The 16948-nt window shown below is 44.7% G+C and overlaps 1 protein-coding gene across 1 annotated transcript in view; it reads left to right on the top strand.

Annotated features, from left to right (window-relative positions):
- The first annotated feature begins 3308 nt into the window (after positions 1–3308).
- Positions 3309–16948, top strand: part of FGF14 (fibroblast growth factor 14) — a 375861-nt gene continuing 362221 nt past the window's right edge. The window contains exon 1 of the mRNA XM_089511239.1: positions 3309–4513. Coding sequence (XP_089367365.1) covers positions 4423–4513 — 91 coding nt within the window. The 5' untranslated portion in view covers positions 3309–4422. The remainder of the gene's footprint in view (positions 4514–16948) is intronic.

Raw genomic sequence — 16948 nt, 5'->3', positions numbered from 1 at the left:
GAGAGCTTTAGAAAAATTCAATATATTTCTTTGGAAATATTTTTTTAAAAACACATTAAGGCATGAGAGCATATAATATTAGAAGCAACAAGCAAGACATTTCTCCACTGCTTTCTAAAGATATGTTAGGAGTTTATTTTTAAAGATCAAAATCTCTTACTCAGATTTATCTTTCTGAACTTTGCCATAGGAAAAATACAGAAATGAAGTGATGCATTAAGCCAGAGTTGCAAAGATATCTTGGCCCAGAATCAGTCTTTTTATTTCTCTCTAATATACATGACACATCCAGCTTAGTAATGTCTACACTGACTGGGAGCAGATCTCCAGTGTTGACTAAGGTCTACCTAAGTTGTAATGGAAGATCCCAATGACTGAACCTGGATCTTTCTGAATGCAAACCATCTACCCTACTACCTTTGATGGCAGGTTTGCCAGAGACAATGAGGCTGTGTTATATTATACACTATACTATAAAGGGGATTTTTAAAAAAACATACTAGGGCTGGCATCCTGTTGGTTAGTTCCAACTAGAGCAGACTCATTCAATTAATTGCTCAATGGTGCGACAACACATAGGTACTTTGATTTAAAGGGTCTTGAGTCAGGACTAACAGTAAGCTTTAGCCCATCAACTGCGAATGGGTGGCAAAATGGTGGTCTGAAAGAATCACTCACAAAGTGATCTGATCCACTGCCATTGCCCCTCACAATGTGATCTGATTGTGTGTTGTATGGGAAGTCTGAGAAGTAGCGTGGTGTAGTGGTTTGAGCACTGGACTATGACTCTGGAGACCAGGTTTCCAATCCCAACTGAAGTATAAAAACCTACTGGTGACCTTTGGAAAATCACATTCTCTCAGCTGATGGCAAACCCCCTCTGAAGAAACTTGCAAAGAAACCGTATGATATGGCTTTAGGGTCACCATAAATCAAAAATGACTTGGAGGCACATACAACAAATGGGAAGCTTAGAATCTATTATGCTTTCTTTCCTTTCTTCCCTCCCCACTGACACTTTTTTTTGCAGCCTGTACACTAAACAGTGTGGTTTTATCATATAGACTCGTGTAAATGATAAGCACATATAAAATATGCAAGAATGTGTTCTTCCAACTTCTTGTGGATTAAAATTAAAAGCAATGACATTTAAGTTAGATATATTATCGTATTTGGGTTGTTCAGAGCTCATTTCTAGATAGAAGTTTTAAAAAGACACAAACAAAGCACAGAACAGCTTACAAATATGTTCAAGAGATTACTAGGGACTAAGCTGCAGTGAACTCAATGGGACCCATTTCTCAGTATCATTAGAATAACACTGGGTTGTTGTTGTTTTTTCCTTTCTCTCTTTGGAAGTTCTGATTAGAATGGATTGGCACATGTCACTCAAATCTTATTTTGCTTATATTTATCTCAAACATTATGAGAACAACAGGTAAGAAAACGCATGAGTGCCTCACGTCAGCTTTTTGGCACTTTCAGTTTAATGCCCAAATACTTTTACGATGGAGGGAGAGGTACTTGTTTTTGCTGTACGCCTTCAAGACCTTTTCAACTTATGGCAACCCTAAGCCCAACCTATTATGGTGTTTTCTTGGCAGGTTTCTCCAGAGGGCCTTTGCCATGTCATCTTCTGAAGCTGAGAGAGTGTGATTTTCAGGGATGCTTTGATTCTATGTTCCTGCACAGCAGGGAGTTGGACTGGATGGCCCTTGTGGTGTCTTCCAACTCTATGTTTCTATGATTTTGTGCCCATGAGGAGATTCAAACCCTGTTCTCCAGAGTCAAGCTAATGCTGAAACCACTACATCACGCTGGCTCTCGGGAAATGCACATAGTTCAAGTAATAGACATGTGAAGCCATTTCATACTAAGTTAACCATCTAGACCTGCATTGTCTCTGCTGACTGGTAGTGACTTTCCCAACACCTCTACCTGACCATTTGACTGTAGGCACTGGGGACGTCTGGGACTTTCTGTGAGCAGAATGTACATTCTTCACCTGCGTTATATGTTATGTACAGCTGGGGAAGAATTTCTCCTTCAGAAAGAGCAAACTCCAAGGGGGGGGGGGGAGAGCTGATTTACTCAGGTGATTGCTGGTGTTCAACCTCAGAAGGCGATCTACCAAGGTAAGGGACCTACCAAATCTTCTGTCCTGGCTGGGTTCTAGCACTTTTCTTGAAGATTTCTCTTCTCTCTCTTCATGAGGAGAAAACCTAGATGGGTTTCTCTCTCTCAACAGGGTTCCATTCTCACTCCTTTTGGGAAGGAGATGGAGATTTATTTATTTATTTATACATACATACATACATACATACATACCCCTCCCTTCAGTCCTAAAGGGTCTCAGAACAGCTTACAATTATTATTATTATTATTATTATTATTATTATTATTATTTAATTAGATGGTTCCCTGTCCTCAGGCTTACAATCTAAAAAGACATGACACAAAATGAGAAGGGAATGGTGGTGAAGAAGGGGAACAGGTCCAGCAGTTCTTCTCTCCCTCTGAGGTCTGGACCAAGGCAGATGGACTGGAGGGAGGGCTCTTCTTCTTAGTTCAGGCCAGGCCTGATGGAGCTGGGCCTGCATTTCCCCCTCCATGGCCGTATGGCACCAGATGGATTGGAGGGAGGGCTCTTTTTCTTAGAAGGCACTTGGAAGGCAGAGGTCCATGTAGAACCAGCAGCTTCTTCTTCCTCCTGGCCCCACAGTCATTGTGGTCCTCCCATTCTCTCTGCTGGGGTATTTTATGCTCTTCTCTCTCTCAGAGTCCATAGCAGTGGCAGTTGGAATGGAGGGAGATGTAGGGAGGATGGTTCATGTATTCTTTGCATCCCTGAATTTATTATTATGATGGGTGAAATTAGCTTTTCTATTTAAGGAAATTAGCTTTCCTTCTCTGCCTTAACCTTAATGCTCAGGGTCTTCAGAGGGCTGCTTCAGACACATTCCCTTTTCCTCCAAGTCATCTGAGAGTGTGTCCTGCTGTTGGCGTCTCCTTCCTTTCTGGTTAGCATGCAGAGATGCACTTCTCCCCAGGGTGCACAAGTGGCAGGCCGTAGTGTCCAGTATTTTAAGCTGCAGCAGAGTAGGGTGAGAGGAGTGGAGTTTGGGAGGGGGAAAGAGAGGTTTGAGGGAGAAGGGGGGCAGGCAGAGACTGCAGTGACACTGCCTTCCCTGGGCTGGTCTGAAGCATCTCACTGGTGACAGGCCTGGGAGCACGTGGCTACGTCATGGAAAGCCAGGCTCTCTCCATGCAAATCTCAACTCCTCCTCCTACTCTGCCTATAACTCATAGCCAAGGCTGAGGAGCAAAATCCAGTGTGTATGTGTGTGAGTGTGTGTGTGTGTGCATGCATGCGTGTGTATCTTTCTCTCTCTCTCTCTGCATGCAAGTATGTGTGTCTGTGTGTGCCAGTGTGAATGAGGTGCTGAAGATCTTTCCCTCCCCTCCCTTCCCTGTAATGCATGCCAGTGTTGGATGAAGCAGGGCGAGGGAGAGGAAAAAAAGAGGAGAGCTGCCTCTGTGGTGTGTCTGTTTGCCTATTTGCATCTGTTGTGCAGGCTGACTGGGAACTGCAGGTGCCACACAGTTTCATACATAGCTGAGAGATGCTCTGACGGTAAAAAGAAGCAGCCCTTCTTCCAGAGTGGAGCAGCATCTGCCTTCATCAATCAGACTTGTGCTGGATGGTGCTGCTGGTGCTGCTGCTGGTGCTACAGACGGTGGTGTGCTCTCTCTTCCCAGGGCTGCACCATGGCAGTCTTTTAGTAGGATGCATCCTCCTGCCTTGGCTTTGTTCTGCAGATCCACCCATCCTCCCAGCCACCAAGTCACAGGCGATGGTGTCCTCTTTGGTGGGGACCTTTCGTGCTTTACTACTCTTGTCTCGGGTTCTTAGTTGTTGGCCTTGGCTGGGGTTTCATCACCTCCTGTCTTTTGGGTTGGCTTCAGCCTGAAGGGGAGGACAAACAAAAACACAAGAGAGAGAAAGACAGAAAGAGACAAAGAACAAGACAAGAAAGAGGATCTATGTCTTTTCTTCTTCTTCCACAGTTTTGGGTGACAATCCAGCATCGTTCCCCGTTTGGCTGAAAAAAACAAAAACAAAAAGGCATCCATTGAGAAGAAGTCTGAAAGAAATCAACCACGTGAGGGGGAAAAAGGGGGGGAAAGACCCTGGGAGATCAGGATTGGATCTTTTTTCCTTTTCTTTTCCCTTTCCCCCACCTTCTTTTTTCTTTTTCCCCCTGGTCTATGCTAAACCCGGTGCCCCTTTCGAGGAGGAGAACTGCTCTCGATTTTATTTTTATTATTATTTTTATTAGTAGTATTCTTATTATGCAACAGCCCCAAGGATCTCCTCTTTCTCCGGGTGTATAAGCGCGGGATTGCTTTTCGCCCAAATCAATGTGGTTTCTTTGGAGCATTTTCAGCAAAGGATCGCATATGCTGCAGTGTCTTTGTGGCAAGAGTCTTAAGAAAAACAAGAACCCAACTGGTAAGAACCCATAGAGATCGCTGCGTTGTGCCTTTGTGTTGCTGCTCTCTCTCTTGCTGTCTGTTGCTCTGCAGTCCTTATGGAGGGGGGAGGGAGAAAGGGGGTTGGGGTGGCCCTACTGGGAACCAGCTGGCTGCATCCACATTGGAGAAATAACCCAGTTTGGCACCGCTTTAACTCTTTGTCTGGCTGAAGGCTATGGAATTCTGAGAGTTGGAGTTTGTTGTGGGCCCAGAGCGGAGCGGAGCTCCGCTCTGGGCCCACAACAAACTCCAACCCCCAGAATTCCATAGCCTTGAGCCAAAGAGTTAAAGCGGTTCCAAACCGGGTTATTTCTCCAGTCTGGATGCAGCCTGTCCCCTTCCCTCCCTGCTTCCTTAGGGGCAGATCGTTGCCCAAATTGGTGCCAGGGCCTGGTTGCCACTCTCTCTTGCCAGCCTGCAGCTGGCAGGGGCACCTAAGGGCTTCTTCCCACAGGAGTGTCCTGCAAGAGACTTTTCGCCTCAACTCAAGAAGGTGGCTTCCTTGCTTCCTATCAAGTGCACCAAAAGTCAGCTGTGAGGGTGTGTTATCCAAGCAGGGATTCAGCCCCCAAACCCTTTCTTTCCCCCTCATCCCTGAAGGGGTGACACTTTCACAGAGCTTGTGCCTGGAAGGAAACTAAAGGGGTGAAGGGAGAGAGTCCATCCCTCCATCTCTATATAGCAGGGAGAGAGCCTTGTGGATGTCTGTATTTATGTGCAGAGAGAGAAATAGAGGCATCTTTATTAGGATGAGCAACCCTTTCTTTTAGCTCTGCATTTCAGGTGTGTGTATGTGGGGAGAGGACACTTGCAGTGCAATTACATAAGGAAATAATGCAAAAAAATTGGGAAGCCCTAACCCTTAGGACTCCCTCTCCCTCAATGCCTCCCTCTCCACAGACCATTGCTAATGGAAGCCTTGCAAGGAAGGACTCCCACAGCCCGCCCAGCCCAGCTCCCCGCCCCAAAAGGCCACCCACCACACACACACACACACACAGGGCCCAACACAGGGATAGTTGTGGTCACCTGTGTGGCAAAAGGGGTGGCAGCAGGTGTGTCTCTGTGTGTGTGTAAAGGGTCTGTTTTGGAGGGCAAGGAGCTGGAGGCCGAGGAGACTCTACACACACACAAACAAACACAAACACACTGTCTGTCTCTCTCCCTGTGTGTGTGTGTGGTGTTTTTGTGGCGGTGTTGGCTCTGCCCTGCAGTGGCTGCCTTTCTCCAAAGCGGGAGGCTCCTGACGCGGGGACTGCAGTGTAGTAGATCATTGGCATCCTCTGACAACCCCCTTCTTCAGCCCAACATCAACAAGCTGCAGCAGGGGTTTGGCACCTGCTTCGGGGCTGGCAAAGGGACCCCCTGGGCCACCCCCACCAGAGAGCCTTCCCTCTCTCTGCACTGCAGGGATAACCTAGTTTGACACCGCTTGGACTGGCCCAGACTCCAGGCTCTGGAATTCTGGGAATGGTCATTCCCAGAATTCCATAGCTTTGAGCCAGGGCAGTCCAAGCGGTGTCAAACTGGGTTATCCCTGCAGTGCAGAGGCAACCTGCCGCAGCAAAGAGAGAGGAGCTCTTTCCCAAAGAGAGAGGAGCTAGCTTGCCTCTCCAGAGGAGAGAAAAAAAGAGAGGCAAGGAGCTGGAGCTTTGCCCTTTCCCGCTTCAAGGCACTGCGGTGCCTTGTGAGGGGACAACTTTGAGCCAAAGGCGCCCTCTGGCACCCTGAGGAGAAAGCCGAGGGCCTCCCACCGACCCAAAGGGGAGGCCTGGCGCCTTCCTCCTCTTCCAGGAAGCCTTCTTGGGTGTCCCAAGAGAGAGAAGTGACCCCAGCAAACTTCCTTGTTGGCCTCCACTTTCCTTTTACAATTTCTTCATTTCAACCAATAAAGACCTTTATCACACAAAGGTGTCGCCTAGTCGAGAAGCAAAATGATAATAATAATAATAATAATAAATTATTTCTATCCCACCCCTTCTATAAGATCGAAGGGTGCCAGAAGCAGCCTTTCCATTGAAAAGAGAAAAAGGCATGGGGGGGCTGAAGGGACAGGGTGGCCGGATTTGCGAAACACAAAGAAGGACAAGGTGCCACAAAACTGTAGGACATTCCAGAAAAAAAATGGAGGGTATGACCAAATAAAAGCTCCAGATGCTCCTATAAATGCAAGTGCGTGCTTTTTAGTCGTGCTCAAAATCCTTCCCGGAGAGAAGGTTGGAATGTAGAACATGTCCTGGAAAAGGAGGACATCTGGCCGCCCTGAACTAGGGAGCACCTGAGTGTTTGGGACTCCCTAAACCTGTTTGCATCATGAGAAGGCAGGACTCATTGGGAACAGTATTAGGAAAGGTGGAGGGACGTAGAAAGAGAGGAAGGCCACATGCTAGATGGATGGACTCTTTTAAGGAATTTATGGGTATGAATTTGCAGGACTTGAGCAGAGCAGTGGAGGAGAGGGAATCTTGGAGGTGTCTCATCCACAGGGTGGATCGACTCAAAAACGGTTCACAACAACAAAAATCCTGTCCAGGCACAACCTCCTTGAGAGTGACTCCTCAGCACAGATCCCTTTAGGATGTCTTCTAAGGAAGCTGCCCTAATGAGCTGGTTTCAAGATGTTTCAGCCATGGTGAACATTCTTTGGGATGCCTACATTCCTCCTCGAAAGGTGTTGTAGACTGGTTGTCCTAGGATGTGGCCGGAATGAGGAACATTATTTGAGGCCTTTAGGAATCCAGTTGTGAGCCCTCCTATCCCCAGTGTGCATTTTCCCCTCACTGCGGCCCGGTATTCTGAGTTCTTGCAAAGTGGTTCTGTGGCACTGTTTCTGGTTCTTCCCACACAGAGGGAAAAGTACTTCTGGTCTTGGCGAGGTGACGCATAATTCAGTGCAAGTTGTAGATATGTTGCATAGCAAGGCATTCTGATGGCTAAGGAGGCTGAACAGAGTGTGGCCAAATCTAAGGGGGCTGAATCTGTTGAAGAATCCCAGGTGTCCTGTTGAGAACCTTTCAGCATCACTGGTTAGCAGGGTAGCAACCAACATTGGTGGATTTTGAGGAACACATTCATGCTGTTTGTTTTCCCGAAGTTGCTGATTTCCTCTCTCACAACACACAACTGTTCTCTCTCTGACATAAACTCCTTGGGCTTATTGTTGTGGTAATACAGTTTTCCTCCTCGCATTCTGCTTCAGTGAGAGCTTTTAATACAAGCCGCAAGTAGTCTGTGGTCCTGAGGTACACGTCTGCCATTTAATTAATCGATCAATTAATGTGAAATATAGGCAAGCCCCTCTAAACTGTAAAACAGCCCTGAGGAATTGTCTGACCATGATCTATCATGTTTGGTTTGTTATGACTCAGAAGAGCATAAATAGATTAAAATGTTGAGATGGAAAAGACTTGGCATTGCTTGCAGTGCCTACATGAGAAGATTTCTTTGACCGCGGTTCATGCACTTTAACAGATCAAATGAATGGACCATGTTCTAAAGTTTGTGTTTAGTAGCAGTTGTGTACGATGCTATTACTCATGATACAGGAAGTTTTGATCTTTGGGGGAGTGGGAAACCTGGAGGTTTTCCCAGGTATTCCCATAGTCAAAATGTAATAATCTCATATGTGGTTTTCTGCTTATACAAAAGAAAGGTTGTGCAATTCTGAAGCACCAAGGTTGTCCTAAATTCAGTGGGCTTTATTACTAGGTAAACTCAGTGGACAAACTCCAGCACATCAGAAAACCCAAACAAAACTATATGTATTTAAAAATTTGCATGAGTTTTGAGATGTGAATGTTCAAACCTAGTCAACTCTATTAGATTTGTTAATAGATGAGATGAGAGAAAAAATTGCATCACTTTTTTCTTCTTCAGAGGAATAAATAGCCATTGTTGCATCCGTGTAAATGAATTTAAATGATATCTTGCATCTGTTTCATGTATGGTTTTCTGGTATTTTATCCACACATTAAAAGTGGACTTTTATTACATGAAGTACTTATTTTATGAAGACTACGTAGTTGCAGGCTTTTATACTTTTGGTGCATGATACAAAATTTATAATCTTAAATTTGCTTTAAAAACTGCATGCCACATAGTAATAACTACAGTATTCATCATCTTGATTGAAAATGTGTTTTGAAAAATAATATTGAATGTCTGTGTTTGTAGCTTCTCTAACACTTATGTCTGTGCTGTTAAGAAACATTTGCACATTTCTGCAGATTTTTAAAATAACTGTGTTATTTGCCTTTCTCCTGTTTTCCTTTCCTTTCCTTTATTTACTTCTTAGGTTTCTTTAATTTTTCACCAAATGCTGTTTGTAATATGGCATGAGTTTCTCACTGACTTTTATAAAAGGACAAAATAGCCCAACCATAGTTTTCCCACCAAAATAACAGCAGAAATATTAAGCTTGGATAAATATACTTGTGACTTTCAAAGTGCAGTTTTTTGGAAGTGCTGTTTTGATCCTTAACATTCCATTTCTAATGCTTGTGTATCATGTTATCATTAAAGTTGTTTTGCCTTGTTACCTTGATTTATCCCCATACATTAGGCCTTGTTTTGTCATGAACTTTGGAGTCTTGAACTTTTTGTCATAGTCAGCTGAGTTGAATTTTGTCATCATAGTTTTGGGAAAGCAGGGTTGAAATCTGTTATTCTGGGTTGGATAAGAGCAGCCTGAGTCATCTTTTTGTATCAAGGAAGTATGCTGCATGATCCAAAAGATTCATTCTGAATCTCCTCAGGTATCACAAAGGATGTCTGAACAGAACTTTCTTGTCAGAATTGTGCACAATTCGAGTTTTACATCCAATGTCTCAAGGCCTTAGGCAGACTGAGGAAAAAAATTGAGTGTCATCATGAGAGGGCCGCAAGTTGTTAGTTATTTACTGAGCTGTTATATTTTTACTGTCAGAGAGGAGGAGAAGGGCTTGTTGGATTTTTCTCCCCTCATATAGAAAAATAACCTGAGTGACTTTAGGTACAGTGTGCCCATATGGATGGGTCTCAGGCAGCAAATTATCTTAGTTTGGTCCTGCAGTATTTTCTATGGCATAGCAAGGGCTACTGGTAGGCACCTTTCACATTTTTCACTGCTGCAATACAGCTTTAAAAATTTTTTGCCCCCTCCATTGAATTACTCAGTATGATACTACTGTTGTGTTAATTCTAACATGGTCACAAAAATGCAACTGGACTGCATAAGGCTATATGTGAATGAAAAAGAAACACCACTTACATTTCTGCTCCAAATTCAGAAATGCACAGCTGTGGACCTGCAGGCAGCACTGGGCCTGCAACATGGTTTTGCTTGGCAAACAATCATGTACCTGTACCATCCAAGCATATGTCACTATATTGGCTTGAAATGGAGGAGAAGACAATATGAGGGATGAAAAATAAGCTGCAGAGAGCCTCTGCACTGCTTCAGTGATCATGGAAGTGCCTCCTTTCTTCAGCCTGCTTATCCTGCTCTTCTAAACCTAATATTTGATGGTGGTGGTGGTGGTGGGGTAATCTCCTTCACTAGTGTCTATACAAAGATAAATGTACGTATGTTTGTGGAGGGGAGTGATGGTGTCAGGGCCTAGACCCTAGAAAATACCAAGCCAGCAAGGGGGGGTGGCATTCATACTATACAATTATAGCACTACTGTGTGTGTGTGTGCGCCTTCAGGTCACCATTTGACTTATGGTGACCCCATGAATTTCATAGGGTTTTCTTAGGCAAGGAATCCTCAAAGGTTGTTTTGCCTGTTCTTTCTTCTGAAATATTGGCTACAGCACCTGGTATTCATTAGTGGTCTCTTATCCAAGTACTAACCAGAGCTGACCATGTTTAGCTTTCAATATCAGGTGAGATCTGGTGCCTTTAAGGTATTTAGGCTACCACTTTAATTTGCATGGTCTCATCCTGAGGTTTGTAATCTGGTGAGGCACCAGAGGAACTCTCTGGGTGAGAATTGTAAATGCATCTCCCTAAATTGCCAATCGCAGGATTCCATAGGATGAAACCATGGCAGTTAAAGTGAAATAATTGTATTATAATTATGCAGTGTTAATAGGCCCCAGGCGTAGGACCTTATCACACTGGAGGTGAAGCACCCAAATCCTGTGGATAAAAAGGGTTTAAATCGTGGCAATATCCCACAAAAATGGGATTGTTTTCAGACATGTCAGGCTAATTGAGCATTAACGCGACATCAATCCATGCAGAAAGTGGGTAAAATCACACCGCTTTTTTACTTTCAGGATTTTCCTGAAAGTAAAAAGCTGTGCAATTTTGCAACTTTCTGCACGGGTTAATGTCGCGTTAATGCTCAATTAGCCCAGTGTAGTCTGAAAACAATTCCACTTTTGCGGGATATTCCTGGATTTAAATCCCATTTATCCATGGGATTGGGGTACTTCCCTCTTGTATGATAAGATCCTTAGTAAGAACTGATGTCTCAGCTCTTACCCTTGTGTCACTTTCTATTATATTTGAGCAACATTTTTACCCATACAGGAAACATTCCCCACTTCTCCAAGAATGAGAATCATCCTGCAACCAAGAGTGGTTTTATCTGCTGCCCCCCACACATCAGTGTGCCATTAGCAGTGATGGAATTAAGACAGGCTGAGACTCTAAGCCTGGGACAGGAACTGTGAAACTCTTCAGATATTCTTGGACTGCATCTTCTAGCATTCCTCACCACTGGTTATGCTGGCTAGGGCTGAAATTGCAGTTCAAAACCATTGGGAAACCTGCATAATTTCTGCACCCCCTCCTAAAATGTCATGCTTAAAAGGCCTAATGACATCACCAAAATATGTATATTCTATAGTTTTTTTTTAATGGAGGGGATATGTTTAAGTGGTGGTGGCCCCCTTCTGCTCTATATTTAGAGGGCCCCTCATAATCTGATGTCAACAGTAGTTTACTTAGTTTATGAATAAATTCAACACTGCCCTCAGTTTAGACCTGGCCAAATTTGTAAATTAAGGGATTTGTCTGTTTAGGTTGCCCCCCCCCCCCCCATTTTGGTTTGGAGTTGTTTGGTGTAGTGCTTCTCAAAGGGGTAGTTACTGAGCCAGTGCTAAATCATGAATCATTGGCTGCTGATCTGCTAAGAGTTTCCAGAAAAGAAAGACCGATATGGTACTAGTCCCTGAATTTATCAGGGGGGGAAAAAGCTGCCCCCCCACATCAGCCCAAAAGCACTGGGATATATATATCTGTTTTCAGATAGAAACAGTTATTAAAATTGTAGAGATATCTATTTAGCAGTGGTTATATTTTGAAATCCTTGTCTCGTTGTCACCACTTCAGAAGCGGAAACTGAAGTTAACAGACACAAGTCTTTTCTGTTGTAATTGGAAGAATAAGTGACCTCAGGTGCAGGTGTGACTGCAGCTCACAGCATCCTTCCTGATTTATCTGCAACTATAATTAGAGAATGTGCAGAAAGCAAGCTGTATGAGCTGCATACTTTTCCTTTAAGAAGCAAGATGGCTTTATTGTTGGAAGGCCTCGTGGGAAGTAGAAAAGGGCAGTTTGAAATAGATGCTGGAGTGAGCGTTTGGGACTTGAACCATGTCTTCAGAGGACCAGGACAAGATTGGACCTGTACTACTGTTGTTTAATTGAGTTGTTTATGCTTCTTTTAAAAAGTTAAAGGTTGTAACAATGTATGCTGTCTTGTTGTTGCTCTGTTTCAGTAGGTTGTTAGAGGTACCTGTTGATTTTGGAAAAACCAGCTGTGTATGACTGTTTCCTCCATTCAAAGGTATTGTGGGAAGGGCTCTGTGCATATGTTCTAATAAACATGCAGCTGCAGTGCTAGGCCCTGTGTCCCACATATTCATGTAGCCTTCAAAAAACATCTGAAAAATGCTCCTGGTTTGCCAGAGGCCATTGAATGGATTCAAACATGAACAGCAAAGCTGAGCCAGTGGCTCTCATATATGACCTTCTTTAGTGTAGAATGGACTGTTCTCTGTTTATTGACGTTAATGTGCATGTAATGCCTTGAGAACTCAGGGTCAAGCATCACATTGTGGTAAATGCATTTTTTTCTTTACATCTGTGTTACATGACTTTAAGACAGTAGCCATGGAGCCGTGACATAAGTGGAGGGTTCTGTTTGTAATAGAAAGCTTCTTATAATATACTTCTGAAAAGTTGCTGTTCCTGTTCTCCTCCTCCACAGGAAAGCTGGATGCCAGTAGTAGTTTTCTTCATGGGGAAAAATGGGAGCTTGGAGGAAGCAGGGGATTTTTATTAGGACTATAGCATATGCTGGGAAGAAAGGTTAAAACCTCTTGCAACTAGGGTTGCCATAGCTGAGGACCTCCAAACCAGGACAAATGTAGGACAAGGTTCAAAAATGTAGGACCTTTTTTTTTTTTTAATTTCCTGGCCAGGAAATTAAAAAAAAAAGGTCCCACATTTTTGAACCTTGTCCTCCTTCTCCTTCCCGGCTTGGGAGGAAGCCTCGGGCTGCTCCCAGGCCGGGAAGGAGCGTGGGGGCCGCCTGTCATCACGGCCATCGCCGCGGTGGCAAGCGGCCTCCTCCTCGGCCTTGCAGAGGCCTTGGAGGACCCCACAGCCGGAGCTCCGACCGCGGAGCCGCTTCCAAGGCATCCAAAGGGGCCTGGGGAGAGCTTCTCCCAAGCCCCAGAGGCCTTGGAGGAGTGCTCCGCGATCGCGGAGCCTCTTCCAGGGCCTCCGAAGGGGCCTGGGGAGAGCTTCTCCCAGGCCCCAGAGGCCTTGGAGGAGTGCTCCGTGATCGCGGAGCCTCTTCCAGGGCCTCCAAAGGGGCCTGGGGAGAGCTTCTCCCAGGCCCCAGAGGCCTTGGAGGAGTGCTCCGCAATCGCGGAGCCTCTTCCAGGGCCTCCAAAGGGGCCTGGGGAGAGCTTCTCCCAGGCCCCAGAGGCCTTGGAGGAGTGCTCCGCGATCGCGGAGCCTCTTCCAGGGCCTCCAAAGGGGCCTGGGGAGAGCTTCTCCCAGGCCCCAGAGGCCTTGGAAGAGTGCTCCGCGATTGCGGAGCCGCTTCCAAGGCCTCCAAAGCCTCCAGGCCCTCGCTGGGAGGGGGGTGTCCCGGGGGCGGGGCCAAACCGGGGCGGGACCGTGTGGACCCGCCCCAAACTGGGAAAGCCCAGGCGGGATATGGCAAGCCTACTTGCAACATACTGTTCCAACATAGTCTTGATCAGGATTAGAGTCCATGTAGCTGTTATTAAATAGCAACACACAACACAAATAAGGAGTATTTAATGCATCGTGTAGTTTGGGCTCCTTAATATCTTTTGCAGTCTGTATTGGGTTCTATCCAACAGGTTGAGAATTACAATTACACAGTCCTTTATGCTAGTTTAAGCAAAAACATGGGCACTGGGTAAATAATGGAAGAATTATCAATTAGTTTGGCCACCTGGCAATGATATAATGTTCTACTTCTTCCTCCTTAGTTCAAATGTCATTTTGGAGTATTGGCAATCATAAATCTGTAGTTTGTGTGTGTGTGTGGGGGAGAGAGAGACAGTGAATGAGAGAGAGAGAGAAATAAAGTGGGATGCTGGTAGGAGCAGAAAAATGGGGCTGATCTCTGCTTCCAAATAATCAGGTGCCTGGATAACACAGTCACACAATGGCGGGTTATAGACCGCCCATTTGGGGCGGGCTGCACCCTCCCTTTTCCCTGCTGTATCGGGGCCTCAGTGTGCAGAGCGGCAGCTGCTGAGGCCCCGATCCGCCGCTTTTCAGGCTGCGGGGAAGCGGCAAAACGCAAATTCCCCGCAGCCTGAAAAGGGGTGTCCTTGGGGCTTCAAGCCCCAAGGACACCCCACGGTGGCGGGGAGGGGGAGAAAGGAGCTGCTTGGCCCCTTTCTCCCTTGCTTCGCTGGGTGCAGCCGTCTGAAGGCTGCGCCCAGCGAAGCAAAGCGGCGCCTCAAACCAGGAAGGAGCTCCGAAACAGAGCTCCTTCCTGGTTCGCGCAAAGGGTGCCCTAGGCGCCCTGGCGCAGAGCGAGGACGTCACGTCTGCGCCGCCCCATGTAGAGGCGGCGCGGCCGTGACGTCCTCATGACGGCGGTCGTCTAGAACGGCCGTCATTTTTTACGCGTGGAGCGCGTATTAGGGTTAGGGAGGTGTGGAAGCACCGCACCTCCCTAACCCTAGTAGGCGCTCCGCGCATACTTTCATGGTGGTCTATAACCCGCCAATGTTATCTATCTCTTTATGGTACCCTCATTTTGCACATTGATAGAAAGACCAGTTTAATATCTTCTGTTGTTCTCTGTATAAAACATATGCCAAACAATGTACGAAGTACCCTCACATTTGGCAGTAGTCACCCATTGATTAAAAATTATGTTTAGGAATTTCCATTTTAGATGAACTTCCATTTTTCTTAGGATGCTGTGATGCAGGAGTTCCCAGTCTTTTTGACTCTATGAGCCCTTATTTCTATGGCGGAGCCCCTATGCCTTACAAGTTAATGGTGTTTAGGAGTATATATAATATTTTTATTCTTTAATTTCATTCAATTTTTATTTCATTTTCCTGGAACCCCTGCTGTGATGGTATGCCACTGTTCAAGAGTCAAACTGCTGTGTTGGCAATAGCCAACTTTATTAGATGTGTCTTGAGGAACTGCTATTTAATTGACATACCGATGGGCAACTTGTAGCCTTCCAAATATTGTTGGACTGAAACTCCTGTCATCCCTTATAAGTAATAATTCCGCCCAGGGCTTCTGGGAGGTATACGCCAGCCTCATGTGGAGAGGGTCATAAGTTACCCATGTCTCAATTTTCTGCAATAATGGATAGGAAGCAGAAGTGGTAGGAGAATGATTGGGGGGTGTCCTACAGGGATTTGGAGCCATCTGCATTGACATAAAGCTTTGTGCCAAATATATTGCAGCAAGCTCTTAGAATGGGATTATAACTGACAGTAATAAGAGGACAGAAGACTGAATCCTCTACTCACCTTACATATACTGCTGATATTGGATCTCTCTTCACTGTCTGAAGCAATCCACATGCATAATTTCCAAGCTTCTGGCTTATTGATCAGTATTTTATTTTATTTCAGATACATATACCCTACCTCAAAGTGTTGTATAATACCTGAATATACACTAGAAAACAAACATTATTAGATACCTGATTAAAATAACAGCATGTGGGTTATTTAAAACAACAACAGATAAGCACCTAGAAGGGGTCAGATATCCTAAGACACTATGAAATCCTCTAGAGACCAGGTATGGTGTTGCCTAGCTCTTAAAGAATAACAAGAAGATGGCTGTTTCTAGGAAAGGAGTTTCATAAATTGGGTGCCACCATGATAAGGGCTCTCTATGAGCTAGATGCCCAGCTAAACTCCAAAGATGAGAACACATGGAGAAAGTGCTTTACAACAAAGATAACTTGCTGACAAGTTCACATGGGAAAACATAGCTTTCCTCTCTTTGTGTGCATGTATGTGTGTGCAATTCAGGTTGCCTGTTGATTTATTGCAATCTTATGAATTTCATAGGCAATGAATACTCAGAAATGGTTTGCTATTGCTCTCCTATGAAATATAGCCAACAGTGCTTGGTATAACGTGGCAATCCCCCATCCAAATACTAACCAGGCCAAAGAGAGCAATAGCAAGTACACACTTAGAAGTGAACTAGCACTCCCTAAATGGTCTACAAAGTGTAAGCCAATTGGCTTCCAAGATCAGACAGGATTTTCTGCCTTCTGGATATCTAGGTTTCTATAGGCATTCTGTACACGTTTCTATATTAATTAGAGAATTGCAGAAAAGAATAATACAACATGAGTGGTTACTCTTACCTTTCCTGCTGGGAAAAGCTACACATGGCAAAATTTGGCCTTGTATGCAGTCCTTAAAAATACAGGAAATCTCCCAGAGTCTTCACTCAAGAAATGTAATTGTTATAAGGCAAATATTCTGCTAAAGCCAAAAATGAAAGTATATGGATAACTAAATGTGTGTATATATGTATTATGCAGCATGTTGTTTATATTTCACAAGGAAGTCTGCAAAGGTCCTAGAATTTGTATGCAAAGGTGTTAATATATATGCATAGCATGCTATCTATTATGAAGTTAATAGATGCATGCTGTTGGCATGCTCCTCACAGCCAGCAAATGAAAAATGACCTATTTACATGGATGTCGCCTACTGAAGCACTTGCCAACCATATAATGTATTTTCCACATTTATACAAATACAAAACTTCTTCCTGATCAAATTAAAATGTGCATTGCCCTTCCTAATGGGTGAAATGCTTTCACGCCCATGACTCTTTCAGTTTGATACATACACTTGAATAGACTAGAAATCTGGGCCAAAGCTAACAAAATGAAATTCAACACGGAGAAATGTAAGGTATTGCACTTAG

This window comes from Sceloporus occidentalis, unplaced genomic scaffold, assembly GCF_023333645.1.
Source record: "Sceloporus occidentalis isolate IW3139 unplaced genomic scaffold, rSceOcc1.0.p SCAF_2, whole genome shotgun sequence".
Taxonomy (NCBI): domain Eukaryota; kingdom Metazoa; phylum Chordata; class Lepidosauria; order Squamata; family Phrynosomatidae; genus Sceloporus; species Sceloporus occidentalis.
This window is presented reverse-complemented; position numbering and strand designations above follow the sequence as displayed.